The sequence below is a fragment of the Heptranchias perlo genome, chromosome 11 (assembly GCF_035084215.1).
Source record: "Heptranchias perlo isolate sHepPer1 chromosome 11, sHepPer1.hap1, whole genome shotgun sequence".
NCBI classification, from domain to species: domain Eukaryota; kingdom Metazoa; phylum Chordata; class Chondrichthyes; order Hexanchiformes; family Hexanchidae; genus Heptranchias; species Heptranchias perlo.
The window spans coordinates 64,436,302-64,462,176 of record NC_090335.1 but is presented as its reverse complement, the minus strand read 5'-3'; the positions used below and the strand labels follow the sequence as shown (position 1 = coordinate 64,462,176).

At 40.9% G+C, this 25,875-nt stretch overlaps 1 protein-coding gene across 3 annotated transcripts in view; it reads right to left on the bottom strand.

Moving 5' to 3' along the window:
- morc3a (MORC family CW-type zinc finger 3a) overlaps positions 1–25,875 on the bottom strand; it is a 63,189-nt gene that overhangs the window by 31,113 nt on the left and 6,201 nt on the right. For 2 of the 3 annotated variants that reach the window (XM_067993270.1, XM_067993272.1), the window contains exons 3-15: positions 23,777–23,909; positions 20,793–21,007; positions 19,767–19,911; positions 13,607–13,760; positions 12,982–13,110; positions 11,063–11,182; positions 10,850–10,947; positions 8,492–8,599; positions 6,182–6,310; positions 2,808–2,882; positions 1,158–1,212; positions 612–680; positions 97–195 (exon numbers count right to left, since the gene is read on the bottom strand). In XM_067993270.1, coding sequence (XP_067849371.1) covers positions 97–195; positions 612–680; positions 1,158–1,212; positions 2,808–2,882; positions 6,182–6,310; positions 8,492–8,599; positions 10,850–10,947; positions 11,063–11,182; positions 12,982–13,110; positions 13,607–13,760; positions 19,767–19,911; positions 20,793–21,007; positions 23,777–23,909 — 1,529 coding nt within the window. The remainder of the gene's footprint in view (positions 1–96; positions 196–611; positions 681–1,157; positions 1,213–2,807; positions 2,883–6,181; positions 6,311–8,491; positions 8,600–10,849; positions 10,948–11,062; positions 11,183–12,981; positions 13,111–13,606; positions 13,761–19,766; positions 19,912–20,792; positions 21,008–23,776; positions 23,910–25,875) is intronic. The other variant, XM_067993271.1, reaches the window with a different exon arrangement.

Below are 25,875 nucleotides of genomic sequence, written 5' to 3'. Positions count from 1 at the left end.
ATTAGGGAGAGGTACCAGAGGGTCACTGGGGCCCATGCAGCTGTAACCAGGCAAGAATTAATACCTTATTGCTTTTTAAATATTCAGTGACCTTACCTTTGCCTGAAGTCTCTGATGCAATAGTGCTTGCTCCTTCCGAAGAGCATCAGCTTCCCGAGTATACTTCTGTATGATGTTCTGCAGGTCTACACTTTGCTGTGAATCAAACAGGCAATAAGAGTCACCTCACTTTAGGTCTCCTCTCTATCCCCAGCCCCAGTTTATTTCAGTTCCTTCCCATTCATTGCTGCTCACATCTTCTTTTCCTTTAGTTGGGTGGACAATTCCATAGGCATCATTTTCAACACCCCATGAAGAGTATTAAAAAAGTTAATATGCATATTGATGGACAAGACACATACCCGAGTGAGTATTACTAAAATTAGTGAGTTCAAGCTTTGACTGTAAAATAACAACTTTGTGGTTTTAGGACTACCTAGTGACACCTAATCCACTTTATTCTAAAAGCTAGGTCATAAATAATGGCCATTTCTCTGGTAATATTTTCTGACCATATACCACAAAGTATTCAGGAAGAATATCCCAAAACGTCCTGCCCCTGCAAATGTTACCCGTCGGTGTCTTTTCTCCTCCTGAAGTTCTTGTTCTTTACGTTTAAGTTGTTCCTCCAAGTATTTCTGCTAAGAGTGGAAAGATCAGAATTCAGTGTTGAACAGAAGATAATGTGATTATTTTTGTGCTTTTCACCGTGCAACTTTGAAATTCTGGCACTACTGCACAATAGGGATTAAGTTTTTTAAAAAATTAAAAAGGGCATCCATTCTGGATTTCTTCTGTAATATCTAAGCAGGACCAACAGATTAACGAGTCAGATTTGCACCCATGACCCCCCCACTCATCATGACAAGCACAGGCCTGATACTTTCCAGAGAGGGGAAGGAAAGGAATAATCAATAAGCGCATCACCCCAAACAACTCTTGTATACATTCAATGGGGGGGGGGGGGGGGGGGGGAGGAGGAGAAAATGGAAAACATTAAACACTTGAAAGAGGGTACACTAACAATTTTACATTCATTCTTTAACAGTAGTTTGGACAAACTTAGACTAAAAGTTGACTTATTATTGTGGCACTAAATCATACATACATTATCTTACCTGTCTGTCTTGATTCATAAATCGCTGCCGATTCTTCTCACGATTTCTTTGTTCTCTGGAATAACCCATAAGTAGGTTTTATTGATTCATAAAAAGTTTACAAACACTTGCTGATAGCTATAAAACTGACCCATCACCTGCCAACTACATCTTCTTTGTAACATTTGCAGAAAGTTTGCAATTTAAATCACACTCGAGTTCCTAGACACCAGCTGTTATGACAAAACAGCTACAAAGTTATGTACTCAGCTGATTTAGTATTCTCAGTGGATTTTACCTGGGAAATGAATTATTTTGAAACTGAAATTAACTTTTTCCCCCTCCAATTTCCTCCCCATACCTTTCCTAACTGACTTATACTACAATATGGTTCACATGTGGTAGCTGATCTCTGATGCCTCACCCAAATGGTCATTCTTCATGTGCCTGCCTGGATAACGAGCTTGTGTCGACTCATCAACTGTGGGAGCCATCACACAAAATTCACTCCTGTCCACACACACATGTACTTCCAGCAGAGGTATCTAGCGAGCAATCAGGAATCAAAGAAGTTAAAAATTTGGCACAGAAAGAGGCTATTTGGCCCATTGTGACTGCTAGCACCCTCACTGAAGCCATCTACTCTACTCCCATTTTCCAGCTCTTTCCCTACACCCTATCAATATTTTTCTTCGCCTTTAATTCCATCTTAAGATTTGTGCTGTTTTATTCCACATTCTAATAACCGTTTATGGAAAATAATAAATCCATTCAAATCTCCCTTTTATGTTCCCAATACTAACCATAGAACCACAGAAGTTTACACAATAGAAGGGGGCCGGTCAGCCCATTGTGTCTATACTGGCTCTAAGCTGAAGCAATCCAAAATTAATAGCACTTTCCTGCTCTCTCAATAGCCTTGTAACTACCGCTGCTTCAAATATTTATCCAATTTTCTCTTAAAAGATGTAATGGTCTCAGTCTCAACCACTCCCTGTGGCAAAGCATTCTATGCTGAAGCAATCTTCTGTATGAAGAAATTTCTTGAACATTCTCTTCACTCTGACCATTTTAAATTGCTGATCCCTTGTTACTACCTTCCCAACCAGAGAAAATAGCCTTTTCCCCTTTCACCACATTAAAACCCTTCATAATTTTCAAAACCTCTTAAAACTCCTCAACCTTCTCTGTTCCAGTGGAAATAGTCCAAGAATCTCGTCTCTCCTCATAACTACAGTTTTGCAGATCAACTAGTAAAATACAAAATATGGGCAATTTTCCCTTTCCCCAGTCTAGGACTCACTGCTAATTACAGCACCCCCACTGAGTATGTGATTTGTGTATTCAATAATTTATCTTTTATGATCCCTAATCACCCACTTTATTGACTATACAAGTGGGAGCACTGGCAGCACAATCAGAAATACAACTGAAATCGCCTATGCACGGCATGAGGAAGAAAATGATACTTTGGCACTTTCAGCTGTTCTCATCGACCTGGCTGAACTAGTGTTTGAAATACATTTTTAAATACTCCATTTATTTACAAATTAAAAAAATATATTACAGAAGAGGTAAACATGTACAGGACTTTATAGTGCATAATGTGCTTCAGGTCTTAACAAATAGGATTGATAATGTAATACTTTTCATCAATGAGAGAAAACTTACTGTTTTTTATATGTTTTCTCATAACTGGGAGTAATTTCAACATCATCTTCAGGTTCTTCTGGGACACTGCAGCTCCTAATAAAGAAAATAAATATTTAAACAAAAACAAGTTGAATATGGGCAAAAGACAAAAATACCAATAATGTACCGAATGAAAGAATAGTAAGTTAACATTTTGTGTCATTCTTCATGATGAAGGGTTCCACTTGAAGCATTGATCTATCTTTTGCTTTCAGATGCTGACTGTCCTACATTTCAAGCACACTCCATTTCTACTTGAGATTTCCAGCATTTGTGGTTTTCACTTTCATCTCTACTATTTGAAGAATAAAGATTTCAATGCAATGTTCACAGAAGGTGGTAACTGTTTTTCAGTCAGAAACTCCACTGATGTAAAAATTTAAATTGTACTTTGTGTATTTCTAAGACTTTTGCCTACATTTATCCACTTGTACCAAACACTATAGATTTAAAAAAAGGAACTACAAAGATTAAAACAAAAATGTTTTCATTTTCTTCATAGCCCTGCTGATAACCACTCCTCAAACAGTATTTCAGGATCTAATAGGTCACATATGAACACAATTTGAAATAAGGGAATGCATCATTATAGCAATTTACATTATTTGGAAGGTGTATTTATTATGCTTTTGTTTTACAAAACCCTCTCAAAATGACTCTTCTGCACCCAGTCAAGCTCCCCTGCATAAAACAGACCCTCACCAAATGTGGCCATTCTTCTTCAAAATGCCAGTTTCCTAATGATGGGAGTCAGAAAGGTGGTGCTGTAGTTGTATGGAGGAGTCTTCTGCAGATAACAATATCTACTCTAGCAAGTAATTTTATGTCTTCCTTCAAATTCAGGTCCTTCACACAAGTATTTAATGCATACAGTACAAAAACAGCACCATAAATTGCTGACGGGTGTCTGAGATTTATGGGGGAAATTACCTAAAATGGAGTTTTAGCTTGAATATGGATCACACAAAATGGAGTTCAGCTGTTGAACTGAGTGCTGGGAAAAGGCTAATTTTAGCTAACACAAGTGAAGTTAAACATCACCCAGGCTTTTGGCCATGGACATTCTCAGATAATTTTGCCATAAAATCTTTTAAGCTCAAGGCCACAAACTAATTAAAGCCATAAAACCTCTAGGTTAATTGCACCAGGAAGATCTGTGTTTATACTACAGACATTTCTTACTAGTATGAGACCTCATTATTCCCAGCTCAGGCCTTGGGTGGAACACCTAATGGAACTTAAAGATGTCACCTCTTCCCATTTTGTTCATAAAAAACTTCTCAGGAAATTCAAGATCAATGGGGGGGGGGGTTGTAAAAATTGTAGACACAAAGTCTGCCTTGCTGGGGGAAAAGCCATACCAGTGACTCAAAGGACAGCCACAGAACTCCCCACATTTATCAGGTTCGATTGGCCGAAGTGGGGAGGGGCAGGGGGAAGCAAGACCTTTTGGCACAGGTGACATCCTGATTAAGTGAATGTAGGGAGCCCACCCTTTAAAATTAAGATATAAGAGGGCGCTGCATCCCTAAAATCGATCAGTGTTGGACGATCGGTAGTCAGTAGTAGTAGCAGTATTTTTTTTCTAGAGAGAGCAAACTGTCACTCTCTTTTTGTAGAAGTATCAGTCTCTCTGTTACTTCACTTAGGTTCTCTTTGTTCATATACTCAATTTTAACTTGTGATTTGTAATCAATAAATATTGTTCAGTACATGACCTGTGGTCTGGCTTCTTCCTTTCTAGCAGATGCAGAAAGGTGACTTTACAAGTACAACGTATTAGGACAAGGAGTAAAATACCAAGTTAGTCTCTGAGGCTGTAGCAACCAGTTGCTGGCAGAGAAAAGTGTCACTTAACTTTATAAGTGCTCAAGATCAGAGAAGGACGAGAGTGAAGCCAGCTCGGATATCACCATTCTTGTGCAAGGCAAGTTCAATCGGAACCGAAGATCCAAGTGGAACAAATGCGGAAAGGGGATTCATCAACTTAACACTCCAAAAGCGAACGCTGGTGTCCCAGAGTGGAAAGGAGATTGCCTCAACCATGCCACTCGTAAAGACGAAGTTGTGTAAGCTCTGAACATGGTTAATCACATGTCGACTTAAGCTATTCAATAGACTGGCTATTCAAAGCTGTTAACTGGTCAGCTGTCTAAGGAACTACTCAAAGTAATCTCACCAACTTATAACCTCAGACTCTGGTCGCTGCTGTAGTTAATGCTCAGCATCTGTTAGTGCTAATTTACAGTGATGTTGCTTGTGTAACTTTTGCTACTCGCTTGGTAGGTAAATCTGTCCATTAATGATTTGCTGCTCCACTGCTGGATAATTTGAATTACATTTATGCATGTCTGTTAAGCAGTTGTGTATCCAACTTGAACTTATGATTTGTAATCAATAAATAGTGTTTAGTGCATGACTTGTGGCCTGGCTTCTTCCTTGGTGATTTGGCAAGAGTTAATTCACTCACTCAGCACCTTGAGGGTAACCTAATAAAGGGTTAGTATGTTAAATTCATCTTGATCCGAACTGGGAGCTTGGGAGCCGAATCAGGCATCATTCATCCCCAGACCTACACTGGGAGGTAAAACCCCAGATAATTCCTTAGTAAGGAGTCAAAGGGGGAATATTAAGGATTTGTCTGGTTCCTCACCATACATCAACGTGCATGAGGAATGAACAGAGATAATAGAGAACAAACCTCTCTTACACTGACACGTCTTGTAAATGTGAGATTGGAGGACATGTAGACTTCTTCAGATGGAAAGCCAAGGGCAGATGTAATGGATAATAGTATCCCTCCAGTCAAATGATCTTTGAGATAGATAAGGAAGGTACAATTTTCGAAGTGGTAACATGTTCAAAAATCAACTTACCAAGCCTTCACTTTAAAGAAGGATGCGGTATTTTTGTGTCCTTGTATGAAACAAAGAGAAGCAGTTACTGCTTGCTTTGATTAAATATAATCTGTGGACATCAAGACAGTGAAATTCATACTTCTGGGCAAGGTTTGAGAGAGAGACAGAAATTCTAAGCAAACTACTTGGTTATAGGAAATAATAATAGGCTCAATAGGCAGGTGCAATAACTGGAAAAGGGCTGCACTGATGTCCCAAGCTGGTAAGAGACACAAAGTAACTTAAAGCTCACCGGCTTTTAATATCCAAGCTTAGCATTACCTAATCACTACTTCTAGTTTGACCCAATGTTCTCTCCTAGTCTTTTTAACCTTCATGATGTGGTGCACGAAGAGGCCCTCACTTAAGAGAAAAAAATGGAATACAAAAGTAGCTAGGACATATACATGTGAAGCTGATAATGGATGGGTGGTAATACATGCTCATTCTTCTTACCTAAACTGTGGATCTGGATTCATGCTACAGAACCACTTGTCAGGCAGCTTATCTGGATCTATCCCATCTGGAAGCTTTCGCCATTTTAAACAGCCATCGCACTGAACCCATGCCTGATCAGGAACTTTCCTGCAAAAACGTTCAAAGTTGAAATAGGTACAGTCTACAGCTTGGAAATAAACTGCAAAAAAAATACAATTATGTTCAGTTTTATTTACCAGCTCTTCAGTGAGTCAGAGATACACTGAATGGTTCACCTGAAAGGTGCTGAAAAGTAAGCACGACACTTACAAGTACATGATGGGAGACATTAAAAGATAACTCAGTGGATAAATTTATTATCGATGTTTGCGATTTTTTTGCCTACTTATTTTGTTTAAACCCTTATTTTGGCCATTGGAAAGTTCAGTTACCGAGAAAATAATGGCAGATGAGAATCTTTCAGAAAGCATTTTGAGCAATTTGTGGGGAAAGATAATACAGTACTTAGTGATCAAAGCCTCTAATTATATGGTGACTGATGCCAGTTGACGGTTTTTCAATTTTAAACGTGGACATAAGAATTTATAATGGAAAAAAGTTGATACAAAAGAGTGACAAAAGGAGCAAAGGTTTTTCAGACAGTAAATTTTCATGAATGTAAGATTTTTAAGAAAGTAATATATAGATAGATTCTGGCAGTCTTCTGATTCCAGACCCAAATCAGAAGTCTTAAGCTTGCATCATCCAGGACAGTTGCATGGTCAGGCAGCTTCATTCAAGACTTCTGTAGTCTTCAGGCACTTAGTTTGACAGATTGCTGTTGACTGCATGAAAACTTTCAGGCACCCCAACATTGCATTTATATAGCAGCCTTAATGTAGTGAAACGACCCAAGGCTCTTCACATGAGCGTTTTCAAACAAAATTTGACACCAAGCCACATCAGGAGATAACAGGACAGGTGACAAAAAGCTTGGTCGAAGAGGTAGGTTTTAAGGAGCGTCTTAAAGGAGGAGAGAGGTGTAGAGGCAGAAAGATTTAGGGAGGGAATTCCAGAGCTTAGGGCCTAGGCAGCTGAAGGCACAGCCGCTATTGATGGAGCAATGAAAATCGGGGATGCGCAAGATGCTAGAATTGGAGGAGCACAGGGAACTCAGAGGGCTGTAGGGGTTGGAGGAGGTTACAGAGGGGCAAGCCATGGAGGGGCTTAAAAACAAGGATGAGAATTTTAAAATCGAGACATTGCCAGACCAGAAGCCAATATAGGTCAGCGAGCACAGGAGGTGATGGGTGACCGGGACTTGGTGTGAGTTAGGATAACGGGCAGCAGAGTTTTGACTGAGCTCAAGTTTACAGGTGACGGAAGATGGGAGGCTGGCCAGAAGAGCATTGGAATAGTTGAGTCTAGAGGTAACAACGGCATGGCTGAGGGTTTCAGCAGCAGATGAACTGAGGCAGGGGCGGAAACTGGCGATGTTATGGAGGTGGAAGTAGGTGGTCTTTGGTGAATAAATAAAAATAAAAAGGCCCAACTCATCATAAACTGACAGTTCTGCAGTTGCACTTTTTGTGGACCTTGCAATCTGCTGTCGGATTAGGCGACTCCTCTTCTAGCTCACTAAATGCATGAAGTTATACTGTGAGTCTGCACACTTGCATTAGGACAGTTGTACAGAATCGGCTCTGCATCAGTAACTGGCTCTGCATTTGTTCCCAGGCCAGCTACGTGATACAAAATTTGTGTCACGATGCAATGTACACAGGCCTGCTGTTGCCTTGAACTAGATTGACCTTGATCAATGTTAGGTCAATATGGCACTGGGATGCTCTGCACATGCACTGAACCTCTGCATTTGAATGGGCCTCAAACTGAGCTGTAGGATAGTAGCATCTAATGCCAATATAAATCAGGAAGAATAGCACGTGTTATTTGATATAAAATCAGATTTGTGGAGAATGGTTGTCAAATTTGTTTCCTAGTGTGAAAGCATTGCCTGTGAAGTCATGGCTCAGACTGAAATTCACTACAGTACTAGGAAAACAATGATCAAATTTTTCTTCTTCACTATTACCGAAACTCAACTTTTAAAAAAAAATAAAGCCTCACAAACACACACCAAATTAGATCTGTAACCATCCAAATTTTTGAAATAGAAAGAACAGAAAACTCCCATTGAATGAAACTTCCCTATACAACAATGAATTGTAAATACATTACAAAAAGGTTACCAAGCAGCATTGGAATTGAATCAACACATTACATGGAGCCAAATTAGGCAAGCTGCTTGCATGACTGAAATGTTTTTGTGAAAGTAGTACAAACACTTACTGTGAATCTTCTACTGGAACAATACTCTGTGGGTCTTCTTCGTGTCTTTTATTCTTTTTCTCATTCCAGTAATCATTCAGTTTTTGTCCAAGTGCTTGAATGGTCAGTCTACAATTTAGAAAAAAAAAATAAGGCCTATTCCAAGAAGTGAAACATTTGCTTGAATTCAGTTTAGATGTAGACTTTGTTGGTGTAATAAGATGCCATAGAAAAAAAATGTTTCACTGCCAATTACAGGAAATGTTTTAGTTGCTTCCTCAACATAGATTAAACTTGCAAAGTAAAAATAATGTTACAGTATATGGGTTTGTGCAAGGAATTTCCCATATTCAGTCATGTTGTCAGCGGATAACAGGAGGAGGTACAAATCTGACAGCACGTCATTGCGAGCTAGTCTTAGAGATGAGCTCAACTGTGCCTAGGAATAGTGCATGACTGCTTTAAAGAAGGCCACTAAAAACAACTTTTACAAAAGGGGAAAACGTTGCAAAAAGATTAAAATCAGACTTCTCTTGTTTTCCCCCCAGCACTTCATCTGTACTCACTGCAATCCTACTTTCAGCTTCTCCTGTAATTAGCATCATTCTGCAATAGTCTGACAGGAGATGCAATGCTACAGGACAGGTGCGAGTGCTTCCTCTGAAAATGCACCATCTAGTGGTTGACTGAGAATGTCTGACTACTACAAAATACAAGGCTTTGATTTAAGTTTGAAGAATTGCAACACAAGGGGCAAAGGCCCAGTGTTGTCTTACCAAGACTTATAAATCTTCAGTGTTTCACTGATTTTTAGATGTCTCAGTAGGTTTTTAAACTTTTAAACCTTTGCGCTGTGGATCTAAGTTAGAATAGAGACATGTCAACCAAGTCTCCTATCTGTAGAATGAGAACACATTGTTTTGTAATGCAAGGACACCTATTACAATACATTTGCATTCCACAAGCTTAGAATCTGTGCACCGCCAAAACTTCTTTGCACAGATGTTAAACTTTGGTGTGTAAATCGGGTGTGAAGGCCCGAACTGACACTGCTGGATTTGAGTGCTGAGACTTCCCTCTTCATTATTATTCAGGCTACATTTACTCTATACCGGATTCACACTGCATATACCTTGTAATTGCAGTGTTAGTATGAAGTGTACTGTAAGTGTACCCTATATGTCACAATACTCTAGCTACGAGTTTGCAATCAAGGAGGAATATGTATTTTTAAAATTTATATACGAGGAACAAATCTAAAAAGGTTACGTTTGCAATATTACTGGCACAGAAAGCAAGACCTGAGTGATCTGTTCTGGAGCTATTTCCTGTGCTGCGTTAGCCTCCATGCTGAAAATCAGCAAATAAAGCAACTATCATTATACACTTCTGAACTTCAGGCCTCCATGGTTGTAGTGGACAGCTTAGAATAAAGCCTTAATGGCCATCAAAGCGATGGATGTTAGAGCTGCGATGAAACACTTTCCATTTTAGGCACCCAGTATCAACATCAAACAGTTCTAGATCAGCGATACCATAGTGCAAACTAAAACTCCCTCTACTCTGTCCTAACAATATGCCTCAGCTTCAACCTTAAAAGAGGACCTAGGAACTGGATTGAGACAAACCAAACTAATTACATATGGGATCTTCACAGCCAACAGGTCAAGCAAGCCTTAGTTCCCTCAAGTCTGGGCTGGATTTGAACCCTGGTCTCAAAGGCAAGAGGCAGATCCAAATCACTGGACCATCCAGGAATCTCACATTAAAATCTCTTTATAATTAAAACCTAAAATTAAGGAGCAGAATGTGAAAAGCAATTTACAGTGACATTAGATTTGAGGCAAAATTATACACTGCACCTACAAGAGGGCTGGGGTATGAAGCTATCTTGTTTCTGTTAACCACAGAATCAGTTGCAATAAGTTCATAACACATTTATTCAGAAAGGGAAAGAATCTATCAAAGTTGTGATCTAAGCACAAGCTACTTATGCATTTATCAGAATTTTTTCCCTGCTCAAAATAATACCGGAAATAATTAGCAAACTGGTCTTAGGACAACGAAGCTTGTGTCAGTTCACAATAAAAATAAGTCTAGTTACCTATACACAAGTTAAAACGCCAGTTATCAAAAGACCATCAAAAATTAACTTTTTTCAATGTTATATATGTCAATTCAATATAACATCCTCTCTAAAGAGGTCTTAAATGCGAGCATGAGATGGCACATTTTAAATCCCTTTCCTCCCATTAAAAAGTAGTAAAAGTGCATAATGAAATTAAGGCCATGTATACTTTAACAGATATGTCTAGAATTTAAAGTACTGCAGGTATTTTGTACTTAGGAAAAGGTAGCTGTCCCACAACTTTATTTTACCTATACTCATTCGTATAATCAAAGTCCTGTTTGTTGTGTGTGGGCTTGAGAAAGTCGCACTCAATTACTCCAATGACACCCACGCCCATGTTGTTTGCCTGAAAGTAAATATTACAATCGATTCATATCATTATTGTTTGTTCAGGTGCCAAATGTAAATTATAATTATATTTTCAAATCACAATTAATCTTACAATTTATAAATATACTTACTCGGAGCTGACAGCCAACTTTCTCGTAAGATTTAATCAATCGGTTTTTATGGTACATCATTATCCCATAATGTTCTTTGTTTCTCCAGTTAAAGCCAAAGGTTATTTTTATGTTTCTGGCCTTCAAAGAGCATTAAGGAAATTACAGTACAGCCATAACTATAAATATAAATTAAAGAAAGATCAGCCCTAGTTTTAGTGTTCTTTTTTAAACTCCAAGTAAAAATAAAGGCCTAGATTTTCTGTTCGAGTCACACCGGCTCCCTGGCACAACTGATGGAATTTAGTGGAACACTCCTTTGGCAGCTGCCATCTCAGTTCCTCACATGCACGTGCCTCTACCAGCATCAAGCGGTACAAGGAATGGAATATGTTGTCCAAATATAGGCAGGCATATTTAATACATAACTTCTGTCATTGTGTCCTAGCAACACTGGAGGCATGGAATGCCTGTGCATTCCTAGTATAAAGTGTTGAGAAGGGTTACAGAGGGGGAAATTAAAAAATTAAAGGGCTTCCTTAGTGTGTGCAATCGGTTGCATGTACACACTAACGTTGATCTTTTGAAAATCTGGTTAAAATAATGTTCTTTTCCTTCTGATAACACAGGTGGCCATCAGCCTGCTGCAGTCATCCTCAGGATACACTCCCTGGCTGAAACATGATATCCTTCCTCAATTATGTAACAGAGTTGGACTCCAAAAATTGGCTGGAGCCAGGGATGCACCTTTGTGGCAGGGAGACTTTGCGCCACAACAAAGGTATTCGACCAAAGCAGAAAACATCTGGCTGCTGTGTCATTTCTGCACCAAAATTAACATGAGTTTTAAAGGAAATCACCAGTTACTGCTGTCACTAGGATTGTGTGTTATGCTGAATTGAAGTGAACTCAAGTTATGTCTGGAGACAGCATGCTAGGCTATAAAAAGACCAAGATGAAATACTGATAGTTACAGAACAATCATTGGTGCTGATAGCAGTGGGAGCTATTTAAGAACATAAGAAATAGGAGCTGGAGTAGGCCATACGGCCCCTCGAGCCTGCTTCGTCATTCAATAAGATCATGGCTGATTTTTGGCCTCAACTCCACTTTCCCACCCAATCTCATATCCCTTGATTCTCCAAGAGTCCAAAAATCTATATCTATCTCAGCCTTGAATATACTCAATGACTCAGCATCCACAGCCCTCTGGGGTAGAGAATTCCAAAGATTCACAACCCTCAGAGAAGAAATGGCCGACAACTTATCCTGAGACTATGCCCCTTAGTTCTAGACTCGCCAGCCAGGTGATGAATTAAAAGTATCATTTAAAGACATACAGGCGCAACTTTGAAGTGTTTTGGAACCACTACACAAGTAATAATGTGCAAATTGGCTGCTGCATATGCCTACGAAACAGCGACTACACCTGTATAGAAATTTATTGTATGTGATATGCTTTGGGGTGCCCTGAGTGAATGGCACTGTACAAGTTATTATTATTCTCTAAAGCCTGTTAATGAACACTGAAATATGAAAAATTTAGCATTTCTTCAACTTCCCTTCTCTCATTAGGTGCTGCCTCATTCATTATTCTCTTAACAAAGAGGATGGGTAGATGTCCAATCACCAATAATCCAGTTCTAGGTTAAAAGATTGCATTGCGAGTTACCCTCTGATTTCAGACCCTGAAAGGAAACATCAGTCTTTCACTTAGCATAGTCTAGATTAGGAGCTCAGCACGTGGCTGTGGACTGTCACCCCTACCATTTCATGCTATACAGTACAATGCAACACTGATGTACTGTTCAAAATTCTCATTCTACTCAATATTTCAGCATGAGAAATGTACACTTTTTATAAATAGGCATATATTTTATAATACACAAGTTCTCCTGTAAAAAACTTTATTTCAATTAAAGATACTTCAAAAAAGATACAATAAATGTTGGTCTGTATATATCATGTTCAATGTGAGCAAGACTTTTAGAAATAAGCTGAGTTTTGACTTTCTTTCCCAAAAGAATGATTTGCATCCGTGGTTTCAGGTACAAAACACTACAATAAGCCTGAAAATAAAATATAACAATGAGTTAGCAACAATTGGACGATATCTCATGGGTATGTTTTAAATATCCTATGATTACCTCATGAATGTCATCTATGTGGAAACAAATTCAGTGAATTCCAATTTTAAAATTCAATTTCAAATTCTCAAACACATTAAATGAATAGGTTAATAGCACAAATGAAAAACTATACATTAGAATGGAACCGATTAGAAGAATGCTTTCTCAAATGCAACTTAATATCAATAATCATTTAACAGTGATTAGTCTCCTCACAAAGCCATATTTTTGCGTCTTTGAAACAAAGAATTTTTGTCAAAATATTTTTTTTTAAATTGCCAAATTTGTACATTACAACCAGAAATAAAACAGTTCAGCGGTGGTATGGTTTCTTTATTGCACACTCAAATTCCAGTCACAAGCTACCTCATCTTCCATATTCAGCAGAATTATTAGCAATTTCTAATCTTGCCAGGAAATTTTTATTTTAACTCACTCTTAATGAATAGTCACTTTCAGGCACACTTTGGTCCATCCGTTCTTGCCGCTTGTATTTTCTGTTCCCTGCGCTGTCATCTAAAATATCTCCAGGGATTCTGATATCATACTTGTCAGATTCAAAGTCAAACTCTGACTTTCCATCCTTGGTTCTTGAAATAAAATAACACCATTAAACTCGTGGCATATTTCAGTGCATGAACTTTAGTTCCAGAAATTTAACCAAACTCCTTCAAAGAACAATCACAACTATTATAACTGCCATTCTTATTACAGCAAAGAAGGTTAAGAGGACACCTGATAGAGGTGTTCAAATTATGAGGGATTTTGATATGGTAAATGGACCATTTTCATTGGTCAATGAGTCAGTAACAAGGGGGCACAATTTTAAGATCACCATCAAATAAATGGAGAGGGTTACTATTTTTTTTAAAACACAGAGGTTGTTAGGAGATGGAATACCCTATCAGAAACTGTGGTGGAAGCAGGTTCCCTAATGGCTTTGAAAAGAGAATTGGATCAGTATTTCAAAAATAAAAGGTTGTTAAAAGGGTGAGGGAAGGTAATAAATCCTGCTCATTACCAAGTCATATCTATCCTAATCTTGCTATGTAACTACGACAACGTAACTTAAGTTTCCTATGTCATTCGCATGCATGTTTTGGCTGCTGCTCCGTACCCAAACCAATCACTTCTATTTCCCTTTTTTACCCCTGCTTTTTCTTTTCTCTTTACTGCTCCAAGGTCCCTCTCTCCTGTCGTCATGCCTCCTTTCATTTCTCTCCTCAGGTACTCTGCCCCCGCAAATCCCTACCCCAACTCTTCAGCACTCTTCAACCTTCCTACTCTCCTGCCACCGTCCCAGGCTTGACTCCCTCTTAGATAAGCTTACAGCTTCCCTGTCTCGGCATCTTCCAAAGGGCCCATCGAGGCACTCGTCGCTGCTACCTTACGAACAGCAACCCCAACTCTCTTGCCGACCTTTCCGCCTAGCGTGCCCGCTGATGGCTAATCTTGCCAATCTCCTTCCTGTCCCATTCACCCCTCCCAGCTCTTATCCTGTGGACTCTGCCAGCGGATCAGCTATCATAGCCCCTCTCCACAATGTCCGCTCACTTGCGAACAAGGCCCTTAACAACCATGAGCTTATTGTGGATGATTGCATCGACATCACAGTCTTGACGGAAACTCGGCTGACAGACAATGACACTTTCCCCTTAATGAAGCCTCCCCGCCTGGCTATATCTTCTACCACTTGACCCACCCAGACTGCCATGGTGGCGGTGTGGCCCTCATCATCAAATCACACCTTGGTCTGTCCATCTACTCCTGGGGCACCTCCTCCTCCTAGCATCTCACCTTGTTTGACTCCTTGCCTCTCCTTTAAAATCATCATTCTCTACCACCCACCCAAATACCACACAAAGTTTCTCACAGATATCTTCACTGCTTTCCTCCTTCAGCCTCTGCATAGAGCAACTTCTCATCCTCGATGATTTCAACTCATCATGCTCTTTCTCCTCTGAGTTCACTGCCCTCCTATCTTCCCTTAATCTCTCCTGCCATATAAACTCCCTTACCCATATTCGCGGCCATCCCCTCGACCATGCCATCTCACGTGGCCATCATGACAATCACAGATAAAGCCATCTTTGATCAATTCCTTGTATCCCTCTCCACTCACGCCCCCCTGCCCCCTCCCAACCCCACTTCCTTGTGTCCGCCCCTGGAAGAAACTCTCCTCCAAATCACTTACAACGGCACTTTCAAATTCCCACTGTCTAGCCTTTGGCCCTCCATTCACCACAACATTTCTGCAGCTACAAATCTGCTTAATCACACCCTGACCTCCACCTTTAATGACCTTATCCCCATTAAAACTATTATTCTCTCTCCAGTTGGTCGCTCCCCCTGGTATGGCCCTCATCTCCGCTGCCTTAAGTCCAAGGGACGCAGACTTGAACGTTTATGGCAAACAACTGGTTTTGCCATTCATCGCCAGATCCGGCTGGGCCACATAAAGCACCATCGGGTCCTCTCTCTTCTGCCAAAATAGTTCACTATTCCAGGGTCATCCTGGAATGCACAGATAACCCTCGGCTTCTCTTTTCCACTATAAACCATCTTCTTAAACCCCTCTCCCCTGGCCCCTCCACCTCCAACAAGTGCGAGGAGCTCATGGACTTCTTTGTCACAAAGACTGAAACCATCCGTTCAACTGTCTCTGCCACTTCCCTCCCTTCCCCTAACCCAACAAGTCAAACTGCCCCCAAGGTTCCTCCCTGCCCTATCCCTGAACTCGCATCTTTCTCTAATTTCTCTCCTATCTCCCCTCATGCCCTCTCCGAGCTCATCTTGTCCACGAAACCCATCTCCTGCACCCTCAACCCTATTCTCACCAAAATGCTGACCACCCAACTTCCCTTCCTGGCCCCAGGTTAGCTGATATTATTAATGGCTCCCTTTCCTCAGGTACTGTCCCCCTCCCCTTCAAATCTGGCCCGGATAAATTGGAATCAAAGATCGGCAGGCAAAACTATAAATGAACAGTGGGCAGCCTTTAAGGAGGAGATGGTTCGGGTACAGAATAGGCACATGCCCATGAGGCAAAGGTAGGGCAACTAAAGCCAGAGCTCCCTGGATGACAAAAGAGATAGTAAGATGAAACGGAAAAAAGGGGAGTATGACAGATGTCAGTTGATAGCACAAATGACAACCAGGCAGAATATAGAAAGTTCAGAAGGGAAGTGAAAAAGGAAATAAGAGGGGCAAAGAGAGATAATGAGAATAGACTGGCAGCCAACATAAAAGGGAATCCAAAAGTCTTCTACAGATATGTAAATGGTAAATGGGCAGTAAGAGGAGTGGTGGGGCCGATTAAGGACCATAAAGGAGATCTACTCATGGAGGCAGAGGGAATGGCCAAGATACTAAATGAGTACTTTGCATCTGTCTTTACCAAGGAAGAAAATGCCAGAGTCTCAGTAAAGGAAGAAATAGTTGAGATACTGGACGGGCTAAAAATTGATAAAGAATAGGTACTTGAAAGGCTAGCTGTACTTAAAGTAGATAAGTCACCCGGGATAGGACGCATCCTAGGTTGCAGAGGTACTGGCCATAATCTTCCAAACATCCGTAGATACGGGGGTGGTGCCAGGGGACTAGAGAATTGCAAATGTTACACCCTTGTTCAAGGGTATAAGGATAAACCCAGCAACTACAGGCAATTAGTCAGTTTAACCTCAGTGGTAGGGAAACTTTTGAAACGATAATCCCGGACAGAATTAACAATCACTTGGACGAGGGTGGATTTATTAGGGAAAGCCAGCATGGATTTGTTAAACGCAAATTGTGTTTAACTAACTTGATAGAGTTTTTTGATGAGGTAACAGAGAGGGTAGATGAGGGTATTGATGTTGATGTGGTGTATATGGACTTCCAAAAGGCATTTAATAAAGTGCCACATAATAGGCTTATCATCAAGTTTGCGGCGCATGGAATAAAGGGGGTAGTAGTAACATGGATACAGAATTGGCTAAGTGACAGGAAACAGAGAGTAGTGGTGAATGGTTGTTTTTCAGACTGGGAGGGTGGAGGCGTACAGTCGAGTTCCCCAGGGGTTGGTGCTGGGACCACTGCTTCTCTTGATATATATTAATGACTTGGACATACAGGGCACAATTTCAAAATTTGCAGATGACAAAACTTGGAAGGGTAGTGAACAGTGAGGAGGATAGTGATAAGACTTCAAGATGATATAGACAGGCTGGTGGCATGGGTGGACATGTGGCAGATGAAATTTAACGCTGAAAAATACAAAGTGATACATTTCAGTAGAAAGAATGAGGAGAGGCAATATAAACTAGAGGGCACAACTCTAAAAGGGGTACAGGAACAGAGAGATCTGGGGGTATATGGGCACAAATCGTTGAAGGTGGCAGGGCAGGTTGAGAAAGCAGCATACGGGATCCTGGGCTTTATAAATAGAGGCATAAAGTACAAAAGCAAGGAAGTCATGATGAACTTTTATGAAAAACTGGTTCGGCCACAACTGGAGTATTGTGTCCAGTTCTGGGCACCGCACTTTAGGAAAGATGTGAAGGCCTTCGAGAGGGTGCAGAAGAGATTTACTAGAATGAATCCAGGGATGAGAGTCTTTAGTTACGTGGAGAAGCTGGGGTTGTTCTCCTTGGAACAGAGACGGTTGCGAGGAGATTTGATAGAGGTATTCAAAATCATGAAGGATCTAGACAGAAGGGTCAAGAACCAGAAGACATAGATTTAAGGTGACTGGCAAAAGAACCAAAGGTGACATGAGGAAAAACTTTTTAAAAAAAATATAGCGAGTGCTTAGGATCTGGAATGCACCGCCTGAGGGGGTGGTGGTGGCAGCAGATTCAAACATGGCCTTCAAAAGGGAACTGGATAAGTACTTGAATGGAAAAAATTTGCAGGGCTACAGGGATAGGGCAGGGGAGTGGGACTAGCTGGATCGCTCTTGCATAGAGCCGGCATGGATTCAATGGGCTGAATGGCCTCCTTCTGTGCTGTAACCTTTCTATGATTCTAAATCTGCCATCTTCACCACCCCCCCAAAAAAAAACACCCAAAATGCCCCTCTGTCCTTGCAAACTACCACCCCATCTTCCACCTCCCTTTCCTCTCCAAAGTCCTTGAAAGTGTTGTCGCCTCCCAAATCCGTGCCCATCTTTCCCGCAATTCCATGTTTGAATCTCTCTAATCGGGTTTCCGCCCCTGCCACAGCACTGAAACGGCCCTTATCAATGTCACAAATGACATCCTATGTGAATATGACTGTGGTAAACTATCCCTCCTCATCCTTCTTGACCTGTCTGCAGCCTTTGAAAAGGTTGACCACACCATCCTCCTCCAACGCCTTTCCTCAGTCATCCAGCTAGGTGGGAATACCCTCACCTGGTTCCATTCCTATCTATCCAGTCGTAATCCAGAGAATCACCTGCAATGGTTTCTCTTCCCGCTCCCGCACCATTACCTCTGGAGTCCCCTGAGGATCTATCCTTGGCCCCCTCCTATTACTCATCTACATGCTGCCCCTCGGCGACATCATCCAAAAACACGTCAGGTTCCACATGTACGCTGACACCCAGCTCCACATCACTACCACCCCTCGACCCCTTCACTGCCTCTGATTTGTCACGTTGCTTGTCCGACATCCAGTACTGGATGAGCAGCAATTTCCTCCAACTAAATACTGGGAAGACTGAAGCCATTATCTTCAGTCCCCTCCACAAACTCCACTCCCTAGCCACCGACATCACCCTTCTCCCCGGCCATTGTCTGAGGCTAAACCAGACCGTTCGCAACCTTGGCATCCTATATGATTCTGAGATGAGCTTCCGACCCCACACCCTCTCCATCACCAAGACTGCCTACTTCCACCCTCCGTAACATCGCCTGTCTCGGCCCCTGTCTCAGCTCATCTGCTGTTGAAATCCTCATTCATGCTTTTGTTACCTCTAGACTTGACTATTCCAATGCTCTCCATCTTCCACCATCCATAAACTTGAGCTCATCCAAAACTCTGCTGCCCATATCCTAATTAGCACCAAGTCCCAGTCACGCATCACCCCTGTGCTCGCTGACCTACTTTGGCTCCCGGTCCAGCAACACCTTGATTTTAAAATTCTCATCCTTGTATGCAAATCCCTCCATGATCTCGCCCCTCCCTATCTCTGTAACCTCCTTTAGCCCTACAACCACCTCCCGCCGCCACCCCACCGACCCCCCTGAACCCTTCAAAGATTTCTGCGCTCCTCCAATTCTGGACTCTTACCCATCCCCAATTTTAATTGCTCCACCATTGGCGGCCATGCCTTCAGTAGCCTAGGCCCTATACTCTAAAATTGCCTCCGTAAAACTGTCCGCCCCTCTACCCTCCTTTAAAGAGGAAACTTAAAATCTATCTCTTTGATCAAGCTTTTGGTCACCTGTCGTAACATCTGCTTATGTGGCTCGGTGTTAAATTTTGTCTGGTAACACTCCTATGAAGTGCCTTGGGACGTTTAACGACAGGCGCTATAAAATGCAAGTTGTTGCTGTAATCCTACCATTACATTCATCTCTTTATAGCAATTTTGTTATATACTCCAGGTACCAATTAACAAAGTTTAACTTACTTTCTTACATTCCAAATGATAATCCTTGTTCCCCGTTTTCCAGAAATAACTTCCAGTTCTGCCAAGAGCTCCTTTTCCGTGCTGAATAAGGAATGCTGCAAAATTGCTGTCAAACTTGACTGCGTGTTCTCATTTATAAGCTTTTGTAAGACTTGTATTAAGGAATATAACCATATAATCAAATATACAGTAATCAGTTTTTAACTCATTGCGCACCAACATCTCAAATTCCCATGATTTTTAGCCAATTAGGTACAGTTACATTGCACAAAATTTGAAGACCCATTCGAAGAATATTTCAAATATAAAATTCTTTGCTTTTTAAAAAGGTAGCAACGCATAAGAATTGACATCTTGATCCAGGAGGAATGCTGATCCCTACTCAGCACCTGGTGCTGCTGTCTTGCAACCAGGACATTTAACAAGGCTGGTCTTTCACAGGTTTCTCGGGCTCAAAATGTAGAAATTCTTTAATAAGAAATAGTTGAAAAAATATACTTCTCTTCATCCCCACATAGTTCTCATTTAACCTTGTAGTAAATGTGGAAAATTTGATCCTCTAACTGGATGTGAATCTTCGACATCAAATAAGAGCAATCCAATCATATGACTAAATGTTAAGAGGAAGCTATTGCGCTAGGTTAAACTGTTACAGGATATACAAGCACTTTGCAGCATCGTAAATCAGAAAAGTAAAATTCTACCGGTTCCCTCAGTGGCTCAGCAGATTTATCAAGTGATAGCTGCGCCATGCAGAAGGTCCAAGATTCGATCCCGAGTTTGCGTTGAGTTAGCTGGTCTCAGCTGAGGCAGCAGAAAGGAACAAATGACCTCAGTGCTCCTGAATTAGAGAAGGCAAATTTTTTTTAAAATAGCAAGCTTTCCATTTCTGATCACATTTGCAGCAACCCACTATGCTGAAGATGGTGTAGGAAGGCCAACAGAAAAGAAAAGGGTAGAAAATGCAATACCTTAAAATAGGGAGTGTCTTTTAAATCAAGAACAAATATGTTCAAAAAAGGATATTGTTCTGGTTGAACGAAATAATCGGTACAATCACATTTTCTGCTTTTACTGCTTCAAGATAAGTCTGAGACAAGAAGCCTACACTACACGTTTCTCCATTTTTTGTGAAAACCATTGCATCTTTTCCCAACCGCATTGATCCAGACTTGAAACCATTGCCATAAAGCCCAACAGGAGCGTGACCATTTATTGCAACTTTGTCACTGAATCCAAAGCTGGGAGGGAAGAGAAAGAAATTTACATTAAAATCAAAGCATTAAAAAGGTTTCAAGTTAAAATAGCACATCACTTTTCATGTTTTAAGCAATAGGCTTATATAATCCCAAAATACAATAGCAAATACAAACAAAATCATTAAGTATTGCAATAGGGGTTTGAGAAGTTGAAATTCTTCATTACGCAAAATTCTTAGTAAATCTTAGATGACAAATGAGAAAGTAGAACACTGTAGTTACACATGAATCTTTACAGACCTTTCCAATGTTCAGTGTCACTGGAGAATGAGGGATGCCCATTACATTCTATACATAAATATGATTACGTAGCTTTAGCCTGTACAAATTGGTCTGATGACATTAGGAACACAGGAAAATAGGAACAGAGTAGGCCATTTAGTCCCTCGAGCCTGTTCCGCCATTCAATGAGATCATGGCTGATCTGTGACCTAACTTCATACATCCGCCTTAGCCTCAAATCCCTTAATACCTTTGGTTAACAAAAATCTATTAATCTCAGATTTAAAATTAACAATTGAATTAGCATCAACTGCCGTTTGCAGAAGAGAGCTCCAAACTTCTACCATCCTTTGCATGTAGAAGTGTTCGCTATCTTCACTCCTGAAAGTCCTGGCTCCAATTTTTAGGCGATGCCCCCTAGTCCTAGACTCCCCAACCAGTGGAAATAGTTTCTCTCTATCTACCCTATCAGCTCCTCAATATCTTGAAAACTACAATCAAATCACCCCTTAATCTTAAAATCAAAGCATTATTTTCTGTCTTTCTAAAGGGCTGGATTAAGAATCCACACAAAACACAATTTCCACAACTCCATTTATATTAAAGTGTTATCCAAGCAGCACTATCACATGCACCAGAAACCAAGCATTCTGACTGAATTACAGATACAAAACATGTGCTCTGCAGCTATATTACCAAGATCGTGGCAGGTTGGCTCATATTAAAAAGTCAGTTTGGGAATTGTTAATGTAGCACATTTTTCCTTTTATTATTCCATTTTGTATGGTTTCATCTTACTGTATTTTGATTGTTATGAAAACCTATAAATAGGTATTTTAAAATTTTAACCTCAGGCCCAAATCAGACAGGGCAAAAAAAACCTAATCTTTACCATCTCTCCTAGTGAACAAAAGCATTGCCTGATCCAACAGTAAGCCATATAGAACACAAGGTCCTAAGTTCCATTTAATGTACATGTTCACTTAGCTGATTGCAGCTGGGGTAGTAAAGAATTCAGCCATGATTCTCATCTCATCTCAATGAAAAAATGTACATGTGGGGATGTCAGGTGAGAACAGGAGCAGTGTTGCTCGCCACAGTCAAATAACTTGACAATTCTCCGTGTCTAGATTCAAATACAAACTGGGTAACATAGTGCAAGGCATCTGGTGCCCATGGAATCACATTCTAGAAAGAGTCAGGCTTTCAGAGAGAGATAAATCTGAGGTGTGGAGGGCGGGTGGGGGTGAGAGGGAGAAGTAAAATGAAGAAACTGATCTTCAGCCAAAACATCCTGATTGGGGTTACGACTTCTGGTTGGCTTCTCTTCTTTTTTTGAAAATGATTGTTCTTTCAATGTCCTACTTTTGATATCATAACTAATGCCCCTAATTTGCACGAGATCAATGCAATGCCCAAAGCAAAAGCAGTTAAAAATACAAGCTTTTATTTAAAGGGTTCAACCTCGAAGTAGCCACATAAAATTCAGCTACATAGCCAGATTCACCTCCCAAAAGAGCAAGTGGAAGATCACTTCCCTTCGAAGTGAACCCATTTCTCAATGCATTTATGGCCAGGACACACTGAGCTAAAGACATTTTCCCGTAATAATTAAAAGCTCTAGCAAGAGAGCATTAAGATTTAGCAAGAAGAAAAAAATAAAGAGAAAGAGGGTGGTGCAGCCGACTAACATAATACAAAAGTGTGAGTTCATAGTACAAACTGATTTCTGGTATATGAGCTAAATTCAACCCACAATAATGAGATCAAGCATTTTTCCTCCCCTCATACTGCCAGCTGTAAATGTTTCTTTGTAAATTTATATTAATCCTACTCTTAGCGTGTACGAGTTCAAAATAAAAACTGCCTGCAATTTGGCACTAATTGGCAACCTAAGAATTAGGTGTCAGAAATGGAAAAATTCATTTAGATGTGATATGGTGGTGCTCTTACAAGTTAAGGCACACTGCAAGAACAGAACAGAGAACTGGGCACGGACATGTTTCTTCAACTAGTTTCAGCCTCTGAGCAATTTCCAGTTAATTCACAAAATTATACAAATTAGTCTAGAAGAAGGTCATCTAGCTCTGAGCCTGTTCTTCAAGTGGAGCTATCTACCAGAGTCCCATTTCCTGCCCTTTTTCAAGTACTTATCCAAGTCCCTTTTAAATGTAATAGTCTGACTCAAGCCACTTGTACTAAAGCATTTCATGGTCCAATTGGCATTTCTGAAAAAAATTCTTCTACCTTTCCCCTTTATTAGGTACAAAAGGTACATTTTTCACACAAATACATGATTGCACAATCAGTTAGTGCCAATGACTTTAAGCTGTTGCTTGCACTAACAAGATGATCGCATGTAAATTTCAACCACAAAAGCATACCAGTACACCAAGCAATAGTCCACTGCTCATAGTTCAAATTGTTGGATTTTTTTTAAAGCATAAAACCAATTTTGAATTATCAGGAGTAGTGTGTACCTCAGCGGTATTCTTTATGAATTATTCATAATCAAAAGGAACAACTTACCTCAACATTTTGTGTAACTTGCCTTGATTCATCCCATAGCCATTGTCAGCGAATGTCAAGCAGATATGTTGTTTTATCATAGTCTTGTCAATCCACATCTGCTTTGCATTTACATCTGGATCGTATGCATTATCTAGAAAAGGAAACCAAAATAATGGAACAGAAACACACAATTATATTTAACTGAGTTCACTTTAGATGTTATTCTCACACCAAAAATACTTTTTCAAGAAATCACTTCCTTTGCACAATAACAATGTAGAGCAATATACCTTATTGTAAAAGCAGAGTTAGCAACTTTTTACTTGAATCAAAAAAGGATGTATGTTTAACAAAGGAATGTTGGAGGTCAATCATCTCAGCCCCAGGTCATCACTGCAGGAGTTCCGTAGGGCAGTGTCCGAGGCCCAACCATCTTTAGCTGCTTCATCAATGACCTTCCCTCCATAAGGTCAGAAATGGGGATATTCGCTGATGATTGCACAGTGTACAGTTCCATTCGCAATCCCTCAGATAATGAAGCAGTCCATGCCCGCCTGCAGCAAGACCTGGACAAGTAACATTCGCACCAGACAAGTGCCAGGCAATGACCATCTCCAACAAGAGAGAGTCTAACCACTTCCCCATGATATTCAACGGCATTACCATCACCGAATCCCCCACCATCAACATCCTGGGGATTACCATTAACCAGAAACTTAACCGGACCAGCCATATAAAAACTGTGGCTACAAGAGCAGGTCAGAGGCTGGGTATTCTGCGGCGAGTGACTCACCTCCTGACTCCCCAAAGACTTTCCACCATCTACAAGATACAAGTTAGGAGTGTGATGTAATACTCTCCACTTGCCTGGGTGAGTGCAGCTCCAACAACACTCAAGAAGCTCGACACCATCCAGGACAAAGCAGCTCGCTTGATTGGCACCCGATCCACTACCCTAAACATTCACTCCCTCCACCATCGGCGCACCATGGCTACAATGTACCATCCAGAAGATGCACTGCAGCAACTCACCAAGCCTTCTTCAACAGCACCTCCCAAACCCCCGACCTCTACCACCAAGAAGGACAAGGGCAGCAGGCACATGGGAACACCACCACCTGCACGTTCCCCTCCAAGTCTCACACCGTCCTGACTTGGAAATATACCGCCATTCCTTCATCATCGCTGGGTCAAAATCCTAGAACTCCCTACCTAACAGCACTGTGGGAGTACCTTCACCACATGGACTGCAGCAGTTCAAGGCGGCGGCTCACCACCACCTTCTCAAGGGCAATTAGGGCTGGGCAATAAATGCTGACCCTGCCAGTGACGCCCACATCACATGAATAAATTTATAAAAAGGACCCATGACATTAAGAATGGGTCTGATCTAACAAACCAGAGAATGTATTCCACTAAACTGTACTACCACATGCGCATCAAGTACATCAAGAATATTGCAGTGCTGGAGCGAGGGGGTGTCCTGGAGGGGGTCAAGGACAGAATCTATTTAGTTAGTTAAGAAACAATAGAGGTGCCATTACACTACGGGGGTATTCTATGGGCCACCAACTAGTGCGAAGGATATAGAGGAGCAAATTTGCAGGGAAATTACAGAGAGGTGCAGAAGCCACAGAATAGCGACAATGGGGGACTTCAATTATTCTAATATAGGCCTGGATAGCGTGAAGGGCAGAGAGGGGGAAGAATTTCTGACGTGTTCACGTGAACTTTCTTGATCAGAACGTTTCCAGCCCATCGAGGAAAGAGGCATTGCTGGATCTGGTTCTGGGGAGTGAGGTGGGTCAAGTGGAACGAGCATCAAAGGGGGAACATTTAGGGAACAGGGTATCATAAGGTTTAGATTAGCTATAGAAAAGGACAAGGAGCAATCTAGAGTAAAAATACTTAATTGGAGGAGGGGCAATTTTAGCTGGTTGAGAACGGATCTGGTCCAGGTAAATTGGAATCAAAGATTGGCAGGAAAACTATAATCGAACAATGGGCGGCCTTTGAGGAGATGGTTTGGGTACAGTCTAGCTACATTCCGACAAGGGGGAAAGGTAGGGCAACCAAAGCCAGACCTCCCTGGATGACAAAAGAGATAGAGAGTAAGA